Source organism: Larimichthys crocea, unplaced genomic scaffold, assembly GCF_000972845.2.
Source record: "Larimichthys crocea isolate SSNF unplaced genomic scaffold, L_crocea_2.0 scaffold461, whole genome shotgun sequence".
NCBI lineage: Eukaryota > Metazoa > Chordata > Actinopteri > Sciaenidae > Larimichthys > Larimichthys crocea.
This window is the reverse complement of record NW_020856012.1, coordinates 213504-234245: the sequence shown is the minus strand read 5'-3', so window position 1 is coordinate 234245 and position 20742 is coordinate 213504. Positions and strand designations below refer to the sequence as shown.

Sequence of the window (20742 nt, the reverse complement as noted above, 5' to 3'; positions counted from 1 at the left end):
GTTAAGATACATACAGGATACAAAGATACATAAAAGTAAGGTGTAATACTGTACATTGGCTGCAAAAAAGGAGACGACTCTCTTAATCATCTTTAAAACCTGAACTAACACACTGTGATCTAAACTGTCTGAAGAATGTTATGCATCTTTTCAGTTCGCCTGGGATATTCCACAGACGTGTTATTCTGCAAATGAAAAAATCAACACATCCACAAACAAAGTGTACAGAGTGAGCAATGACAGGGTGTTATAACAAGGAGTCCTTGATCCAATTTTTTACAATTTTCAAAGGTCTCTGACAAATCGATGCGCTCGCACACCGCACCATGACTTCCCAAGCTGTATGTCCGGTGTGAGAACGAACCTCTGTCCATATGTTGCTTAGTCGTCTGATATTTCATCCGGTATTGTGACAGCGTCTCTTCTGTTGAAACTCTGTTGCAAATGACCTGTTCAGAGGGTAATGATCATCCTTCTTCTACACAGGTTACAAGTTTTCTCCCAAAATTACCAGATGTAATAAACAATGAAACAAGAGAACAAACTTATTCGCTTCCCCAGCCATCCGTCCACCAGTTTCAGTTCTCCAATTTTGAGTATGTCCTGGCCAATCAGCTCGTCGTACATGCTGCCGATGATCCTGGATGTTCCTCGCGGATCTGAGCTCGTCGTGTAATAGAGTCTGTGCCACGGCTTTGACTCTGGCGTCGTCCTCTCGGATGTTGCGTGCGGTCAGGAGACGTTGGATGGAAGGGAATGAAGTGAGGGGTGAAAAGCATCTTCATTATCCCTGAAAGTTGATCTGGTAGTATTCATTTTCCACATTTTCCACACACGGGTGCTGTCTCTGGCTTGTTGGTATCTGACACCTGTAACCTTGACTAGATCATGCTGTGAGAGGTGCGTGATCAGTGAGAAGGACGCTGACTGCCTTTACGCCGTTGAAGAAGCCGTCTTTGGCTTTCTTCCACCCCGTCCATCTCGTCAGCCATGTCTTCGCTCTTTACAGGAGTGGGTGTAGCCGGTGAAGGCGGAGGAGGTGTCAATAAGTCGGGGAGGAGAGGCAGGGGAGCGTTGAGACTCCCCGTCGATGTCCGTGTCGTCCGTTTCTGTATCGGAACAGCCGCCGGATGAGAGGATCGGGGGCGGAGGCCGCACGTTCTCTCTGCTTCGCGGGTCCATGGAGGCCGGAGAAGAAGAAAACTGAGGCCTGGGTGAAGCCTCAGGAATCGGAGACGGGGGGTCCACATGGTGGTGAGCCGTCTCTGGTTGTAGGCGTCGGTTAAAATCTTCCATGTTTTCAGTCGGGTTGAGCCAGTCAGCGGGTTGTGCTGGTACGTCCGCTGTTGTGTCTGCTTTTATGCATTGGGGTAAGGGGGTGTGGTTTCAGAAGGACAGGGTTTTTTTCACCGCCAGGATGTCATTCCTTTACGGCAGTCGGTAAACAGAGTCGTAATTTTTTCTCCAATTTCTTCCATCTTCTCCTTCCACGCAGCTCCCGGCAGATCTAGCACGCGTCTTGAATACCGCAGTCTGAATTAAAACTCTCCAGAACAAGTGCTCCGTAGCTCCTCTCTCTCCGGATGTCTGGAGAGTGGCTCTAAGAACCAGCGACCGGAGGGACAGGAGGTTCTCGTTGCCCGACCGCGTTGAAAGTACCTTGGTCTCGGCCTCCAATCTGGGTTGTTTAACGGTTACAGTGCCTTCCTGATCCTGGGGATGCTCGGTGTGGCTGATTAGGGCAGAGTGATTTGGAATCACCAGTCTCAGCACTGCCCAATCATTGGAACTCAGCACCCCTACAGCAGACAGAGGCCCCACTGTTCACCCTCATTCCTTTGATACAGCCAAAGCTCACTCGTTTCTACTTGAACACTAGCCCCAATAGCCTTGCACGCCTACGGCTCCAGAGACCATTCCCCATGCAAGAAATCGCATTGGGGGCGCTTGCAGTCGACACAGATAGACTACGCTCTTCTTTGGAGCATCAGCTGCTTTCAATCCTGATTCTTGAAAGATTGTAACAGGCGTCTCACATATCAGAGCTGCGATGACTCTCTTCTGCTGTAAATTCTGCATTTCTTCGTTGCTCGAGTCAGAAACATCATTGTCTCTGTCGGGAGTAGATCTTTCAGCGGCATGTGGGTTTCTTTTTTTCACCAAGATGGTTTTGAGTCATTCTCAGACGCACACCCGTTTTAAAGAATCGTACAAGTGTTTTCCACACCTCCTTTCTCTCATTGGTTGTTTTTACAAATTTTATTATTATTTTTTTCTACAACATTTGGGGTCTTATCTCTGTGCGCACATGCCCATTTCCAGAACTTTAATTCTAAAACTCCATTTATTGCAATGTCATGCCATGTGTGTGTGTGTGTGTGTGGGTGTGCGTGTGCGGTGTGTGTGTGTGCGTGGGTGCGTGGGTGTGTGTGGCTGTCAGCACAGCCAATAGCGTACAGGGGGCGGGCGGGTGGGGTTTTGCGCATGCTTACTACCCCCTTCAGCACAGCCAATAGCCATGCCGGGGTGGGCCGGGACCCCCCTTTCCGGGTCAAAGGTCAAAGTCGTAAAACTGTCAAAGCGGGGTCAACCAGAGTTTGACGAAAGGTGTGAAGTATATCTCTCTATTAGTAGGACTCACATTTGTTGTGCTCAGAGTAACCTTCTGCATGTTTCATGAACATTATGAAATGATATCATGTTTTGGAGGCTAAAAAAGGTCAATATTTTCAGATCTGCCCGGTGTTCTAATAATTTTGGCCACCACTGTATAATGATTATATAAAACAGATAAAAGCATAAAATTCTTTCAGTTTCTGAAGCAGGAAAGAGATGTATGTACATATATGTATTAGTGTAGGAAAGTCACCTGATCTGTGCACCAGCACCATGTAGCCAGTACAGTAAGCCCAAACACCAGACCTGGCCATGGTAAGTCCCCTGACACCGGGTCTCTGAACAAGCGGAAGGCATCACTACGAGGGAGGTGGCAGGTAGTGTTGGCGACTGTCACTGAGGGAACAGCTGACATATAATGGTCCAAAAGACCCTCATACCAACCAACTTTGGAGAATGCTGGAAAATGTACCACACGCACACACACACAAAATTACCATTGGATCGTGGCTGATGCTGTGACGTCCACAACATATACCGTAGTATTATTTATTTAATTATATTATTATTGCTACCATAATCTCCATTACAATTTATAGTTAGTTGCCCCTTTTCTTGTCTTTAACCGGTTGCGGCGGATGACTGTCCACCAATGAGCTTGGGTCTGCTCGAGGTTTCTGCCTGTTAAAAGGAAGTTTTTCCTCGCCACCGTCATCAAGTGCTTGCTCATGGTGGAACTGTTGGTCTCTGTAAATTATATTATAAAGAGTACAGTCTAGACCTGCTCTGTATGAAAAGTGTCATGACTTTTGTTATGATTTGGTGCTATATAAATAAAATTTAATTGAACTTACAGGAGATTAATTTCATACTGGGTTTGCATATTTAACACGTTTATTGGTAAAAAAATTCAGGGCATCACAAAATACTAGTATTGTCAATTATTGTGAAAAAATAAAATAATGATATCATGTTAATAATACACATATAATAATACTGTGTAAATAATGTAGTAGCTTGTGGTTCACACAGGGTAATTGTTACTGCAATAATATAATTTTTGTGAATACTTTTGAGCAACGATAATCGGGTAGTGAAAATCTGTTATTGTGACACCCCTAAATACACCAATAAACAAAATACTACGCTATTATGTGAATCTTTCTAAAACATAATGTTTCAAACAGCAACATTATCAGTCATCATAGGCCACTTTGTAGTTTTAGTCTTTTGACTCCACACAAGGAGGAGACAACTGAAAATGGTTCAGTAGTGTGTTCTTGCTGTGTTTACTGACCATGTGTATGTGTGCTCCCTACCTATGAACATCAGTGCAAAGGCTCCACCAACCATGATCAAAGTCTGCAGTGCATCGGTGTAGATCACTGCTGTCAAACCACCTACACACACACACACACACACACACACACGCCAAGTCTTTAAATTACAGCACTACAAAGAAGTCAACATCTCTACTTTTACACCCTGTAGTCGTCCACTGAGGGTTTGGTGGTTCAATCCCTGCACTCCTGTCTACGCCTTGAAAGGCAAGGCACTCAATCCCAAATTTACATTCACATCCAATATCAGGCACCAGTGGCAACTAAGACTATATGAGGGGCTGGGGTTAAAAACTAAGAAGCGCACCAGCAATGCGACGGGGCACCAGTGTGCAGAAAGTCATGAAACACCAAGATAAGATTAAAACAGTTTCGTTATACAAGTAGAACTACTGCACCTCAGTGATAAATCACATGGGAACTATTAACCATTTATTTCACACATGACGTCAGTGATGTCTGTGAGAATGAGGTGTACACAAGCAGCTGTCAGGGCACATTAATAGAGGCCATTTGCAGCATTATTACATGATTAATTGCCAAGCAAAACTATAAGAAATGTGGCCAAAATACAAGTGTTAATGAATGTGTGTGTGTGTGTGTTTACCTGCTACTGTGTATGCAGCAGTGACCAGTAGCAGTATGCCTGTGGACAGATAGAGATCCCAGCCCAACGACACCTGAATGAACAGCGCCCCCGAAAAGATATCTGTCTGGGTAATACACACGCATCCATTTGTACATACATTGTATGTTTATTTGAAGAAAAGTCCGCCAGATGAATAAATGTAAATGTGTGTGTATGTGTGTCTTACAGATATTTTGGTGAAAATGTAGAGGATGAGTGACAGAACAGACATGTATATGCGTATCCTCTGGCCTCCAAAGCGCTTGGCCAGATATTCAGGCATGGTCACAACTCGAGCTGAGATGTAGACAGGGATAAAGATCCAACCAAGAGCCACCAGGACCCATGCTGCCTACACAAACACACACACATATGTTCAAGTTACAACAACACATTGTCAATATTGTCTGCCATTGTACTGTTTTTTTCATTGTCATAATAGTAAAGCAGTGATTGTCACTGCCTCTCTGCCTCTCACTCAACCATACCCCACTTCCTCAGGCCCCTGCATTTCTATGAAGTTTTGCATTGACTCATACCAACTGTCTCATTTTCTGATGAATCCAGTCTGATTTTCTGCATAATTCTAACATCATGATAAAGATGCCATCCCCAGCATGAAGCATGGTGGTGGTGGTATCATGCAGTAGTGACACTTCTCTGCAGCAGATGTTGGAAGGGTTGTTAGGGTAGAGGGTAAAATTAATGCAGCAAGATACAAGGACAGACAAACTGGATGCAGTCTGCAAGAAAACTGCAACTTTGGAGAAGATTTATTTATTTTGAGAATTTGAGCTCACCCATGACCACCAGTGATCCCAGCCCATCTTACTTACGTTCCATTCAAATCCCCCTACAGCGATGCCTCCAGCTGCTCCTGTGCCCGCTAGACCAATAAACAAACCACTGCCAACATTACTGGACATCAGGGAGGCTCCGATCTGTAAACGCAGATACAGATAAGCTAGAAAGCTAGAAAAGTTAGAAAAGCTTACATTAACTGAATTCAAGCTGAATTTATAGAATATGTGCTAATGCTTTAGATTACAGCCCATATTATTATTTCATATGTACTGGATATCAATTAAATACTTTGTGACTCAATACCAAGAATATAAATATGATGAATATGTAAGCACAAGGGAAGACGACAAAAGGTTAGGGAATAAAGGGATAAAGGGATCGTAATAGTGTTAATCCTGTAATGAAATTATGTATGGCATTTCTTTTCTATTCATTCTGCACAGGCAGTTGTCTTTGTGTTTATTATTCAGCATACTTTCAGCATACAAAATTTCCTGTCTGTCGAATAACAGTTAAGATCAAATAAAAAAAGAAATCAATGCAATTATTCCTAAGCAAGAGACATTTCCAGGTCCCAGGTGAGTACACAGACTGTCTTTCATTATTTTAGGGAGGGCTTGATTCAGCAATGTGACGCAGGCTGGAATCAACCCTATGTCACATCAAGGGCTCAGTCTCAAAGGAACACAGCTTACATTTATGTTATTCATTCTATGTAAGGTATGTCCATCTTATTTATTTTTCATTGTGCTGCCATACTAAAATGTGCCAACATGATTGTCAACTTTTACTTTGGATTTAAGTAGAAGTGATTAAATGGGTCTAATGATGACCCTCAAAATTGCTGTGTTGCAACTCGGTAATATGCCTCTTAAGGTTGTATAGGACAAATCATTGAAAATGTATCAGAAAATGTTCTTATTATAATCTGGGGTATGCTAACCATTTACACTCATGTCTCAAACTTTTAACATTTGTTTTCTCTGTTTCATCATTTAATCAAAGTTAGTATTGGGCAATAGCAAAAAAAAGAAGATTAGATTTGCCAACCTCCCTGTAAACGTTACAGTACATTTGTTAACTTGAACATTTGTAAATTGAAAATCTTGACTGACATTTGTCTGTGTATTTTGTCCAGTTAATACAAAACAGGTCTAGAATTCAGACGATGGAAGAGTACTGTATGTTGATAAAGCAATATAGAACATAGTGTATACATTAAGATGGAATTGAGAAAAACAACATGCACACTGTTGATGATTTTGATACTCACAGGCCACCAGGTCATTGAACGGCCAGCCAAGAAGTACCCCCCGACAGTACTGCGATTGGCTCGGACTGATGACTGAAGAAGAGACAGGTGAAGCCATCAGTACAATGAAAACTATTCAATATGACACATTTACAGTCAAAATAAAATTCTGTGAACCAGAAATTAAACCAGTGATGAGCGTCTTGTCATGTTCCTTAGTACCAGGGTTTAGTACATTTCCTCCTGTTTTAAGATACTTTAATAGTATTTGAGGTGTAAGCTCACAGGGGTTTAACACCCTAACACTTGTTTATCTTAGATAGGTCTGAAAATATTATTACAAATTATTATGATGTTGATTATTGTTATGATGTAAGTGTAAAATGAGTTGAGACACTTTCAGGTCTTACCCAGATTCCAACCACCATGACAAAGATAAAGTAGACAACAACCACAGCGATGTCAACAGCTTCCAGTCTGAGACCTGTGCTGGGAGGTTCCACAGTAGTGAACCCAGAGGAGCTGCTGCCTGCATGAAGTGCACATGAGAACTTTACACTCACATTCAACTTCAACTCACACACCATACGCAAACAAATCATATAGAAGTACAAACTGACACTCAATAAGACTATACAGGATGCCAGCAGTGGAGTTGAATTCCAATGAATGTGTGGGTGACAAATTAATTCCATAACAGTCCTGCCTTTCCAAATGCAGAAACAAATGTCAGGCTGAACCTATTAACATTTAAGTTCTTGTTGCTTTAAGACCTATGCAGTAATATTTTATGATCAATATATCAAATTCTTTTGAGGGTCAATAAAGAATAGTTTTTTTATTAAGGGAGTAGGCAAATTTATTGATGACTGAAACTGCAAATGTTACTGTGCTGTGAGCCAGGCAAAAACCAGACTGCTGTGGACTCAAGTGGACTGAAGCCAGCAGCAGAGGTACTATCATGCTGTTCACATTCTGAGAATTAAAAAGGCCAGTAAAATGGTGTTTAAAATTTCTCACTGCCTAAAAGAAGAGTCATTAGTGCTGAATTTTTGAACATGGTCATAGGTTCTGAGTGGTACCAGATACCTGATAATTGTTGTACATCAGAAACATTTGAAGGCAGTGGATCTCTGCTGCTTCTAAGCGGACATTCATGATCATGGAGTTGCCAATGATGAGAAACAAAGGTGACAGTGCTCTCCCATTGTGAGATAGAGGTTAAGGAGAAGTAAACTGGAGTTTGAGTTGCTGAGATGGTGGAAATGATGTTGAAGTTGAAGGAGAAAATCACTAAAGTGCTGTTTGAGAAAGTTATCTGTCTCTGTCCTGCTGTTTTTTTGGTATGAGTTGGAGGAGCCAGAGCGCTTACTAAACTAAGACAGTACGGATTTAGTCTGGCGAATGACTACTCTTTGGCCAACAAGATGGACAAACTGTTGCTCTTCAACAGAACAAAAACAGACTTTTGAAGATTGACCACTCTGTTTATCACTGAATCCTGGCTTGGTAAGCACTTCCTATATTATTAACATTGTCCTACACCTGCCAGGATGAACTCAGAGTGGACCGCATAACAGATCTATCAGGGAAAATGAGGGGAAGCACAATGTTCTTTTACATAAGCCAAGGTTTGTGTAAAGATGTCACAATTTTAAGGAAATAATAGTTGTCAACAGATCACTAGAGTGTGTGACGTTCCCTCACGCTTCAGCTGAATTTTCTTCCCTTCTTAATGTGTTTGAGACCATCAGTTGTATTATTCATAGATAATGTCGGCATACAGTAAATAGCCCTATTCAACTACTATAGTAATTCATATTATTGCAAGAACCGCTGTAGTAAGTAAAGAGAACTAAAAGTCCATCATTACTTTAAGATATGAAGGTCAATCAGTCCAGAACATTTCAATAACTTCAAATGTGTCTTCAAGCTCAGTCACAAAAACCATCACACACTGTGATGAAACTGGCTCTCATGAGGACCGCCCAAGGAAAGAAGACCAAGAGTTAGCTCTGCTGCAGAGGAGAGTGTCAGCCTCAGAAATCAATAATTCACAGCACTTCAGATTAGAACCCACATAAATGCTTCACAGCATCTCAACATCAACTGTTGGAGTCTGTGTAAATCAGACCTTTATGCTAAAATTACTTCAGAAGAAAAAAACACAACTGAGGGAGATCAACAAAAAGAAGAGAACTGTTTGGGCCAAGAAACAAAGGCACTGGACATTAGACCAGTGAAAATCTGGACTTTGGTCTGATGAGTCTAATTTTTTGATTTTTGGTTCAAACCACTGGGTCTTTGTGAGATACAGACAAGGTGAACAGAGGGTATCTGCATTTGTAGTTCCCACTGTGAAGAATGGAGAAGTTGTGGGGCTGCTTTGAGAGCCAAGAAGTATATGTCTTGGACAAACAAGGGCAAATAAGACAATAAAGGATTTTGGCTATTAATTGAACCTTTAAAATGTTCTACATAGAACCATTTTGTTAACCAAAAACAAACCCTATGGAACCTTCTGAGCATGCCAAATACGACCCCAAGCTATAAAACCTTGAAGGTTCTACATGGCACCACCCATTCATTGTGTGTATAATGTAGGGTTTAATCCATGTTACTATTTGCAGCTAGAGCGGTGCACCAGAATTTGTAACATTTTAACAGTTTTACTTTGTCTGTGGATGACAGACACATTATCTAGTATATATGGCAATTCATAAAAATACCCTGATCAAGTTGTTTTTTGTGCCTAAACCTGGCACCAAACAATTCAAACTAGAATAGTAAAAGGAAAAGAAAATGTAGTAAATAATAATGGTTATTATGAGAGTTATGTGAGTAAATAAATACAATTAATCTAAGAACTAAGTAAATAAAAACTGAAATGAGTAACAACAATAAAGTGTAAAATAAGTATTTTAAGGTGCAGCTGTACTGAGAATCCCACGCAGACTGTAATAGTTGTCCTGTTAGAGTTGCTGAATTAGCTATTTTAAAGCGTATCATTTCCCTGTGTTCCTGTCCTACATGCCCTGGAAAGTGATCTATAAAATCTTTGGACTGCCATAAAAGTAAGGCTTGTTGCAGTGAAAATCATCCAATAGAAGCACAAAAGTTAAACAAGGATCAGACCTGTAATGAGACTGACAGACATGTTGATTAGAATCTTCCAGACCGTGTTGCCTTCTTATGGACTTTGTTGAGGCAATCTTAATTCACCTCCCCGAATTGGTTGATACAGGATGAGCACTCAGAAGACGTGGATTCGTTCAAAGTATTTATTCAATTATAACAAAAGCTTTTGGAGATCCTACCACAGAAAAAGTATCTGTTACAGCAAAAAGCCAAGTAAGATCTGAAGAGTCCTTCCTGCTTCAGTCTTCTTATACTGTTCTACACCTGTCCACTGACGTCACTCCTTGTCTTCCTGTCCTATTCATAGCTGCCCTATATGGTTAAATTTTAGCTGCTCAAAATAGGGTGTTTTCCTTCTAAGGGTGCAGCCCATTTGCATTATCTGTGCAAACCTTTTTGAGACATACCTGAAATAGGAGTCAGCAACAGTGTGTGTCCCTACTGTGCTGGACACTTCTCACTATTACATTCATTTGTTTCATTATACATTCTTTAAACAGTGTAATTACTTGAATAGCTAGTGTGTTTGTTCTGTACATCTATTTCCACAACTTCCAGTGTTTCTCCAGTGTATGACTTCGTCTGACTCTGCAAGTCTGTTGGTCAAACCTGACAGAGGTATGTAAGTTAATCTGAAGCTTAATTATTAATCGGTTTTAGTGAGACAGTCAAACTTCGCTGGTTATCTCTTAACAAACACTGACGTGCAATACAAGTCACACCTTCTCATTTGTCCTCATTTTATTTTCTACATCACATGACTGCTTTCGATATCCAGGTTTCTCAAAACTGGGAAAAATGATAATACTGTAAAATCATCAAATTTACAATAAACTTCCCAAATCATTTGAAAACCCGAGTATAATTTTGAACAACAACAAGCAAATCAAGTGATCTGACTCTTTTTGTTTTTTCACAAGAACTTTATTACATTAACTCTTTTTACAACATATAGTTCATCTCACAGCCATGTTCCTCTTCATAGTTTGGGAGGTCCAGCTAGCTTCCAACCCTCCATCTTGCCAACTTTTGTGAAGAAAGCCAGTGTACCCAGACCGAGACACGCTGAAGTACCGGTCATAGCACTGTGGGCTGCGCGCACGCGCACACACACACACACACACACACACACACACACACACACACACACGACAATATGGCTTCAGTTAGGCAAGCTTAGCTTAATTGCGTCTTCCTTAAGTTAGAAAAATAATTAATTCAATTCTTTTCATTCAATCACATCAAAATCACTTGTTAAGAGGGGGAAAAAATAAAGCCAAAAACACAGAAGACAGGCATCTGCACTGCTGAGGGCACAACAGCCATCAATGACCCCTGCAATGTAATGCCACGATGTTATTCTATGTCTACACAGGGGCGGCTGTGGCTTGGAGGTAGAGTCCGAAGACTAGAAAGCCGCTATATAAGTAAGTATAAGTACAGTCAGCTGTGTTATGCTGGTGCGGGCCAGTTTCCCAGACACATTTCTTAGATTGGAGACAAATATTTTTAATATATTATATTCAGCAACATAATGCATTTTAATATATATTTCATGTAATATTTAAGTAAAGTAAACTCTGAAAAAGGGAAGGTGCATGCCTTAAAATAGCTGGTTTGTGTCAATTTGTTTGAGTTTGCCAACAGGAAAGCGAGAAAAGAGCCAGGTCACATTTGATGTTCTTCCCTTTTGTTTTTTTATTGGCAACTGGCAAACGGTGTTTACGTTACTGCCACCTTCTGGATTAGAGACTTTAAAGCTCACAACATGATGTCACACATATGGCATGTACCGACACTCACGCCACGGCAAAACAGGATATTTGATGTGAAGACAACCTCTTCCCTACAAGAATGCGACAGAGATGTGAGGCTGAAGGAATATTCATTAAATAGGACATCCTTGCTCACCCCTGCATCATGAATTATGCATGAACACTTACCTGTCCAATAATGTTTAAAATTAAATGAGAAACAGGTCAAGAGAAACCACCTGGTGCCTAATGACTGCCACTGCAACACTGCTTATAGATCTGTGTTGGCATTGAGCCATTACAGAATGTGGCAACACCGACATGTTTTGTTTATTAAATTAAAAAAAAAGAACAGATGTGATAAATGTTCTAAATCAAATCTACAGTGAGTCCAGAATAACTCCAGTGCTGACTCCTCCAGTGCAGTCAGGAGGAATGAAACTAGCTGAATAAATGGAAATTGTAAATGGTCTGTGCTTATATATCGCCTTTCTAGTCTTCTGACCACTCAAAGCTCTTTCACACTACATATCTCATTCACACACTGATGGCATTAGCTGCCATGCTAACAATGCCAACAGCTCATCAGTTTGAGGAGCTAACCATTCACACACATTCACACACCGATGGCACAGCCTTCAGGAGCAATTAGAGGTTCAGTATCTTGCTCGAGGACACTTCAATGAGTCTGATTAGTGGACGACCCGCTCCACCTCCTGCCCCACAGCCGCCCATTGCCTCCACTACCAGAACTGATACTTACTTCTGGCTCCCACGAAGATCCCAGAGGCACAGCCTCCGATGAAGTAATTCAATGGGTCGTCTGGAGCCTCGCGAGCCTGAGCACTGAGGCATGTTGCCATACCGAAGATGGCTCCCATTGCGGCTAGTACAACACAGAGATACCCATATATCAGTATTAGAAACTTTGATGACATTTGTGGAAAACAAAGGTTTCAGTAGTTCAACACATTTCGATCGAACTTTGAGTCACATGGCATAAATTTCAACAGTGACACATCACAGTACTGCAGCATTTTGAATTGAACATGAAACATTGAAGTTAAAAGTTCCCGCTCTCAGCTATAATTTTAGAATAATGTAGCAGGATGATCATTTTTAAGATACACTTATGGGTAAAACTTGAGGGCAAAAGTTGAATCTTCTTGGGTGGCAAGGTCATTCACATCACCTTAACTGAAGCTGACTCCAGGGCTTTTACTTCATCATTGTGATTTTCAAATATGATACTGAGGACCAAGCAGCTGTGTATTTGTGGATTTTTAAATGATATTTACCCATGGTGACAGTTGTGTTGGTAGCTCTCTGTACTGCTGCCAATGCAGAATCAGGCTGGAATGCCACTATGTGATAGGCTGAACCAACCAGGCCTGAAACAAAAACACTTAAATTATGTGATGACTTGAAGTAACAATTTTCATCTCAGGATGACAATAGAATGAGAGCTCTTTCTGACAGAGTAAAACTGAACCGTGTCTGCAGTAGTGAGTAGTGACTATTTTGATTTATTTTTTTATCAACGTATTCTTGTTTGTGTTGAGGCATTATCAAACAGTGCTGCATTTCAAGTTTGATTGATTTCCAGCAAAAGTTTGACTCTATCCAGAACACTGAGTAAGCAGCGGACAGCAGTCCGCAGCGCAGGGGTTGCCGCAAAAAAAAAAAGAAAAAAAAAAGAGTGTGTTGAGACAGATTCAACTTTTTGGAAACCGCAGCCCCACGTCACGTTCCACAAACCAAACAAAAAATAGCACTCATACCGGAAGACGTCCACGGGAAAACGGAAAGAAAAACCTTGTTTACCATGGAGTGTAAACATTTTCCATTCGAGTAGCAATGATGGAGAGCTGCCTGTGATTCACAAGGCAAACTGCAAGAAGCTTCTTCACATTGGGATCCATCTGTTTTGGTTCGCGGAGAGGAAATGAAGGAAAAGCTCAGGATCAAAGTTCTTAGGGTTGTCTACTTCTCTGTTCTTGGCGGGAACAGTCGGGTTCACTACTGCCACTTTCTGGTTTGGGGCGGTAATGCCACCAAAATTACGTCACGCGCCGAGCCAAATAGCGACTCCGCCCCTGCCACACCCCCCACCTCACTGATCCTGTCTGAATGAGCGCTTAAATAAAACCAAGACTTGTTTGAGTGTATATGTGTTATAATGAGCATATTTTCACTGCTACTGTGTTAATAAGATATGTGGCAGTAATGCTGGTTTCCTTGTGCTTTCCAAAAGTTGATTGGGAGGCAGAGTTTTCAGCTATCTTCTGTGGAACAAACCCCGTCAATACTTTTTAAAAGTACTGTAGACTTAAAACATCTAAAGGATTGTTTAATAATAGCTAACACGTGAGCAATCCCGCTTCCTTCTCATTCTCGTTGTGTGTTGCACTTGCGGGGGTCTGTTTATTACGGTCATCATCTACAGCTGTTTCTTTCCGATTACCGTAAACGTCAGAGAAAATGCGCACTAAAAACACGAGACGGCTGAATTGACCGCAGTGTGTTAACGGAATAAACAAATACCAACCAGTCGCCACATGGAGATCACATGATATTAAACAGTCTTAATTTGGTTTCAAAGAATGTTGAAGTTTTAGTATCATACCAAACCAGTTCCCAAACTGCCCAACAAACCTATACAAGATACGCTGTTAGGAACCACTGTGGTTGAGGACGTCACCTTGGTTGATTGTGGCTTAAAACAGTGGTTGCAACATCTCCTCCGCAGCGAAAAAGACGCAATAATGCACAAATAAAGCACAACATTCCTTTAGCTTAGCATTATGTTGTGACCTGAAGGCATCCTGCCAAGGCTAACATGCTAGCTCAAAAGCGAAGATAGCATCAGCGGAAATCTTAGCGCTAGTTAGTTTTGACAGTCCAGCAGCCTGCGCCTCTATGCTTCAGAATATTTACCCAACGCTGTGGCTAGTTTGGTAGTTATCCATGTTTTTTCCACGCAGTCTGTGCCCTCTGGTACGTCCCAGTACCCCATTGCGGATTAGCAAGGACACACTCTGAGAAATTTAATTCTCGCGAGAAACGTAATCATCGTGTGATTGTGGGGGCTGCTGGTAACCTAGTTCATGGTGTATTGCCGCCACCTGGTGGTACGGAATGGGACGCACTGCACGTCCTAGGACGTCCTGTTTAGGATGTCTGTGAATGTGTAGAGAATCTGTCTGCAATAAATTCATATTCGCAGGACAAAGCTTTCTACAGTGAAGTAAAATAAATATTATAAATAATATTATAAAGAGTACTGTCTAGAAATACTCTGTATGGGAAGTGTCATGAGATAACTGAAGTTATGATATGGCACTATATAAGGACTTTCAGTCAGGATTTAGACTGCACTAGTCAAAGTTACAAATGACCTCTTAATGGCATCAGACAAAGGACTCACCTCTGTACTTGTCCTTGTCCTGTTAGATCTTAGTGCCGTATTTGACACCACTGACCATCAAATTCTTTTACAGAGACTGGAACATCAAATGGCATTAAAGACTGCATTCTTCCACTTACGTAACATCGCCAAAATCAGACGCATTGTATCTCAAGTGGATGCAGAAAAACTAGTCCATGCATTTGTTACTTCTAGGCTGGACTATTGTAACTCTTTGTTATCAGGCTGCTCTAATAAGTCTCTTAGGACTTTGCAGTTAATTCAGAATGCTGCTGCACGTGTTCTGACAGGAACCAAGATCAGAGATCACATCTCTCCAATTTTGGCTTCCTTGCATTGGCTACCTATTAAATTTTCCCCCTCCCTCCCTCCCTTTCTCTCTCTCTCTCTCTCTCTCTCTGTCTGTCTCTTTCAGGGTTATGCCTAGTCAGCAAGGGTATTGGTTGAAGACGTAGTCACATCTTCCTTTACTTAAAATGCTACTCAAACCTTCTCTCTCTCTCTCCCTCCACCACCATCTGTAAACATACATGTCTTATTAATGCATGTTACTAACTAAACTTCTTCCCCGGAGTTTCTGTGCTCTCTCGTCCAGCAGGTTCTCGTGGATCGTGGCTGCTGCTGTGATCCTGCACAACTTCCACTACATACATTATTACTGTCATTAATGTTCCCATATCTCCATTACAGTTTATAATTAGTAGGGATGCACCGAAATTAAAATTTTCGTCCGAAACCGAATAAAAATTAAATGGTTGGCCGAATATGGAATGTAGTTGTTAAATTTTTCACAATTTTTTTTTTACTATTGCATAAATAGCCTAGAATAAATTTGTAGACATGTTTTTTCAGAGAAAGTAAATGTTTATTTAATATCCTTCAACTATTCCAGTAGAATTTCCAGTTAGTATAATTATTATTTCATTTATACTGTTAGAAAGCCCATGTTGTTTTAATCACTGTTAATTTGTTCTTGAAAGAAATACTATTTAGTTTTATTATATTTCCGGTGAATTTCCATTTTTCCCACGTTCATGAACGCATCATAGTCATTCCGACGGTCATTGAACGCACCTCGTATGTGTGAGACGCTGTAATGCAGAGAGAAGTATATAGCTCTGCTAAAGAGCAGTGTGTGATGTATTTCTTGCCTGTGTTTTTCCTATATCCTGCATCTTGGGTTTATTGTGTGTGAATGAGAAAAGAATCAGTAACCCTGGCCAGATCACCGCGCACGTTGTTTCATTGCATCAATTGTGTCACGCCACTATTCGGCCTTACTATTCGGCCACTTCACCGAAAGCCGAAATGCACTTCAGAGCCATTTTCGGCCGAAAATTTTCGGCGCATCCCTGATAGTTAGTTAATGTTTTGCTGCTGCTGTGTATCTGTCTCTCTATCTCTCTCTATTTATCTACCCCCTGATGCTTGCTGCAGTGACAATATGCTGCCTCTGTTTCTTTAATGGCCCATTTATCAACAAACAATATTTGTGTTCTATGAAAATTCATTACACGGATAAACAGTACAGTTCCCAGCTATAAAACTGACACTCGACTTAGTTATTAACAGTTGAAGGAAAGCAGCACAGCTCTTGCTGCTACACAATGTGTTTAGACAGTCATCCTGCTAAAAACATGCCATTAGTCTGCTTTCACTGTCCCCCCATCTGGAGGAATTACCACTTTCATGAAAACAATCCACTTTAAACATACTGTGTACAAACAGAAAGTTAAGAGTAAGTAAGAGTCAGCTAACCCGTCTGCTTTACATTCACATATAAAGACATCATTTCTTCTTCCAGAATTGACTGTATTCATCAACTTTGAAATCATCTTCATAGTGGACTGCTGTCTGTTTTATCGTCTTCTTCACTTCTCTCTTCTTCTGTCGAGCTCGACGCTCTTCTTCAGACAAGGTGGACAGATTGACCGGCATCTTTTAAAACACAAAAAAACATAAATTAACTTACAAAACATGGTGGACATGCATACCTTATTATCTTGACCAGGCAAGTTATGATTTTGGTCCTGTGTGTCTGTTAGATGTCAGTATTAACAGGGTTGAATTTGTGTTAGACGTGTAAAAATTTTGTTTATTCATCATGGGGAGTACCAGTGAACAGCTTGTGGCAATAATATATTTCTTCTTTGCACTGCAAAAAGCACTATGTAAAAACTTGTAGCTCAAAGCACAACATTATACTGGAGATAACCTGTATGTGCAAAAGTGAACTGGAGTCAATTCCCGTGTGTACACACACCTAGCCGAAAAAGTGATTCTAATTGTACTGATTGTGGCTTGGATATTTATACAGCTAGCCGGCGAGGATGGTTAATGTAACAACAATGACGGAAACGTGAAGGCTTTTGACAGATTAGCACTGTAACAGTAGCTAATTCACAGTAGTAGACTACCCTGGCTTAGTTGGTAGTGAAGTTGCATTTTGAGTAGTTCCTGTCTAGCAGTCTTATCATCATGACCTTGGTTACTAGCTGGCTTTAGCGTTACATTGGTATACATCGCATGTATAGCTACATAGACGAGCTACCACTGAATAACCACTGAGTGTCTGGAGTTTCTTTCCAAAGTTAAATAACTGTGATGTGGTTAATAAACAAATGAGAAATAATGGATTGATGAGGGTGAAGGATGAAAAACAAGCAAGATATACTGAAAATGTTCATCAGTTCATCTTGTAATGCCCTAATAAAGCCATGATCTGGAAGCTTTGTAAGGCCTACATGTTAGTTTTGTATATTTTTATCTTTTTGAAAATAGACTAGATGTGTCATTTTCAAGAAACATTCAAATGAAAGGTAATGATGAGATTTTCCGAATCCTGATGGTGAACTGACCGTGAGGATCCGTCTGGGTTCTTTGTATCTGATGTTGACTGTAGATCCATCAGAGCAGACCAGCATCACAGGGTACAGTCTCTCATACTTCTGCCGACCACAGCGTACCACTGCCGTCCTGTTGGAGTTCAGCTGAGGAGTCTGAGTGTGGAGTCCTGCGGTGTGCGCGCGGAGCGGCAACAGTGACAGGTGACCTGTTCGGGAGGACACAGGACAAACACACCTGCCCGTACACACACGCAAAACACACTGTAAATGTGTGGTAGAGCACTGTCAAAACAGGGTTAACAAACACAACAGGACACGAAATATTGCTGATATACGTCTCTCACCGTGTCAGCACACTGTGAGCAGCACACAGCTGCTTTAGAAACATGTTCGCGGTTAACAAAGTGAATGAAAGCTGCAGCCACCCACCCTCAGAGGAAACAGGAAGCACTCCACTACAAAGTCAAACACTGGAGTGCACGGAGTAAATGTCGTACTGAAACGATGTGAAAATTGGTTCCATGCGAGCGGCTTTTCTGTCTTTTTTTTTTTTTTTACATAAAAGATTCAGGGCTGGCAGAAACTGCAGTGGTGTAGAAGAGAAATGTGTATGTAGCACCGAATTACTACGAAACACTGAGCTGAGAATATTTTCACTCTTTCAGAGCATTTGACACTTGAAGTGGAAACAGCGACATCTGCTGAACAAGCCTTGGCAATGCGTCTGTATGCATGTGGATCGATGAAGTTAAGTGAAATTGAGCCTCACTCCTCTGTTTCGAATTGTAGATTAACACTAAAGACATCAAGACTATGAACGTTCTAAGAGTTATGTGACAAAAAGGTAAACACATGTAAATATGTAAACAGAGCAAAATATGTTTTCTATGTTATTTCCATAGCCACCTTTAGCTTTGATGACAGCTTTGCCCAGCCCTATATGAACTCTGTTTACTTCTCCTCTGCAGCAGAGGTCATTTTTGGTCTTCTTTCCTTAGGGAGTCCACATGAGAGCCAGTTTCATGAGAGTATTGGATGATTTTTGTGACTGCACTTGAAGATACATTCAAAGCTGTTGAAATGTTCTGGACTGACTGACCTTCATGTCTCAAAGTAATGATGGATCATTGTTTCTCATGACCTAGTTTAGTGGTTCTTGCCATAATATTAATAACTAGTAGTTGAAGCTCAATAGAGCTATTTACTGTATGCCAACAGTACCTATACACAACACAACTGATACTCACATTAACACATTAAGAAGGGAAGAAATTTTCACCTGACTAAGAGAATGCAAAGAGTGTACAAAGCTGGCTTTTCTTTTTTTTGTAAAATATTAAATGAGAAGGTGTGTCTTTGACCAAGGTACTTTTTATTATTCTGTTTTCTGGGCATAATGGACACAAGCTGAAACCAGAAACGAGCCGTTTTTTCGTTTTTTCGTTTTTGACAAAAAACGAAAAAACGAAAATTCGGCTCAATTTCTCGTTTTCTGTTCCAATCACCAAAAACAAAATTTCCACTTCCACTTTCCGTTTTAGTGGTGGGCGGGGCTCGTACGCTTCTTTGCCCGGCACTCTTCAAAATAAAAGTTCTTCCGTTTGACAAAAATATTTATACTTTATTAAAGGGAGACCAAACGTCCTCTTTTGGCCGGACATTTTTTGTCTGTGGCTCCTGAGGATTTTTTTCTTTATAAGTTCATGAAAATGTCCGGTTTTCAATTGACTGGCGCTTTGCACAGGCTGTGTGTGGACCTGCGACGCGCACACTGGCTCAATTCGTGGCAACGGCCACTACTAGATGGCACTATCTGAGGCATTGATTAATCTCTCAACTGCTGCCGCTGTGTGTGTGCGCGCGCGCGTGCGTGCGCCACGGCAGTTGCTGCTGTTATGGTCATTTGTTTTTATTTTATAAAACAGTCATTGTTGTATTACACTCGATGGAAGTAACATTTCTTTTACGTGAGTTCCGCATTAATTTGCGAGGTGTGGCGCAACTGCCACTGACCTGCCGCCGCAGCTGCCGGTACCTGAGGCTTTTAAATGTCCCAAGGCCTACTCCGACTGACAAGTAGGTGGGCAGTCGCCCCCTTTCGGTGTCTGAGTTGACGCCCCAATTGGTTGTCAGGTATGGAAGCTAATTTAAATATCCGATCTTAAAATCAACCTAAAATGTTCCAACATAAAAGGTAATGTTATAACAGTTAAAGCATTCGGTTCATACCACTTATGTCATAAAGTGTCATATCCTATGACAGGTGTTGTTTCTCAACACTTTTGATGGTCATTTTTAGTTTTTATAGATGAATTAAGTGAAAACAAATGACCCTGCAAGCAACACAAATAATTGCACTTTTGAATGAACTTTTTATTTCGGGGTAAGCATTCCATTCTCCAAAGTGTCAGCAAAAACACAAATCTAGCAACCATTTAAATATTTATTCTTTAAATTAACAATGTGTTTCACACTTTATTTAGTTGCCTACCTCACACACATACACACGCACAGCGGCAGGTCAGTGGCAGCTGCGCCACACAGTGGTTAAGAGATTATTTAAGAACCTCCCAAATTAATGCGGAACTCACGTAAAAGAAATGTTACTTCCATCGAGTGTAATACAACAATGACTGTTTTATAAAATAAAAACAAATGACCATAACAGCAGCAACTGCCGTGGCGCACGCACGCGCGCGCGCACACACACAGCGGCAGCAGTTGAGAGATTAATCAATGCCTCAGATAGTGGCATCTAGTAGTGGCCGTTGCCACGAATTGAGCCAGTGTGCGCGTCGCAGGTCCACACACAGCCTGTGCAAAGCGCCAGTCAATTGAAAACCGGACATTTTCATGAACTTATAAAGAAAAAAATCCTCAGGAGCCCCAGACAAAAAATGTCCGGCCAAAAGAGGACGTTTGGTCTCCCTTTAATAA

General features: G+C 41.1%; 3 protein-coding genes across 7 annotated transcripts; all 3 read right to left on the bottom strand.

Annotated features, from left to right (window-relative positions):
* Positions 1-2481: 2481 nt before the first annotated feature.
* LOC104939280 (sodium/glucose cotransporter 4) lies at positions 2482-10574 on the bottom strand. 3 transcript variants are annotated; one of them, XM_027276598.1, is made up of 8 exons: positions 9776-10574; positions 7051-7169; positions 6662-6733; positions 5421-5525; positions 4772-4936; positions 4564-4669; positions 3936-4016; positions 2482-3075 (listed from the first exon to the last, which is right to left on the bottom strand). In XM_027276598.1, the coding sequence occupies exons 1-8, from the start codon at positions 9795-9797 to the stop codon at positions 2852-2854; spliced, it is 894 nt and encodes a 297-aa protein (XP_027132399.1). In that variant the 5' UTR covers positions 9798-10574; the 3' UTR covers positions 2482-2851. The 3 variants fall into 3 exon arrangements, with proteins under 3 accessions (XP_027132399.1, XP_027132400.1, XP_027132401.1); XM_027276599.1 differs by having other exon boundaries at positions 2482-3012; XM_027276600.1 differs by lacking the exon at positions 7051-7169.
* Positions 10575-10680: 106 nt separating this feature from the next.
* Positions 10681-14624, bottom strand: ndufa11 (NADH:ubiquinone oxidoreductase subunit A11). 3 transcript variants are annotated; one of them, XM_010755791.3, is made up of 4 exons: positions 14470-14624; positions 12831-12923; positions 12296-12418; positions 10681-10870 (listed from the first exon to the last, which is right to left on the bottom strand). In XM_010755791.3, exons 1-4 carry the CDS (start codon positions 14546-14548, stop codon positions 10758-10760), a joined length of 408 nt encoding a protein of 135 aa, XP_010754093.1. In that variant the 5' UTR covers positions 14549-14624; the 3' UTR covers positions 10681-10757. The 3 variants fall into 3 exon arrangements, with proteins under 3 accessions (XP_010754093.1, XP_027132402.1, XP_010754094.1); XM_027276601.1 differs by lacking the exon at positions 14470-14624 and adding an exon at positions 13314-13569; XM_010755792.3 differs by lacking the exon at positions 14470-14624 and adding an exon at positions 13357-13555.
* Positions 14625-16407: 1783 nt separating this feature from the next.
* On the bottom strand, positions 16408-18302 carry mrpl55 (mitochondrial ribosomal protein L55). The gene is made up of 3 exons (XM_010755793.3): positions 18150-18302; positions 17818-18040; positions 16408-16897 (listed from the first exon to the last, which is right to left on the bottom strand). The coding sequence occupies exons 1-3, from the start codon at positions 18191-18193 to the stop codon at positions 16748-16750; spliced, it is 417 nt and encodes a 138-aa protein (XP_010754095.1). The 5' UTR covers positions 18194-18302; the 3' UTR covers positions 16408-16747.
* Between the last annotated feature and the right edge of the window lie 2440 nt (positions 18303-20742).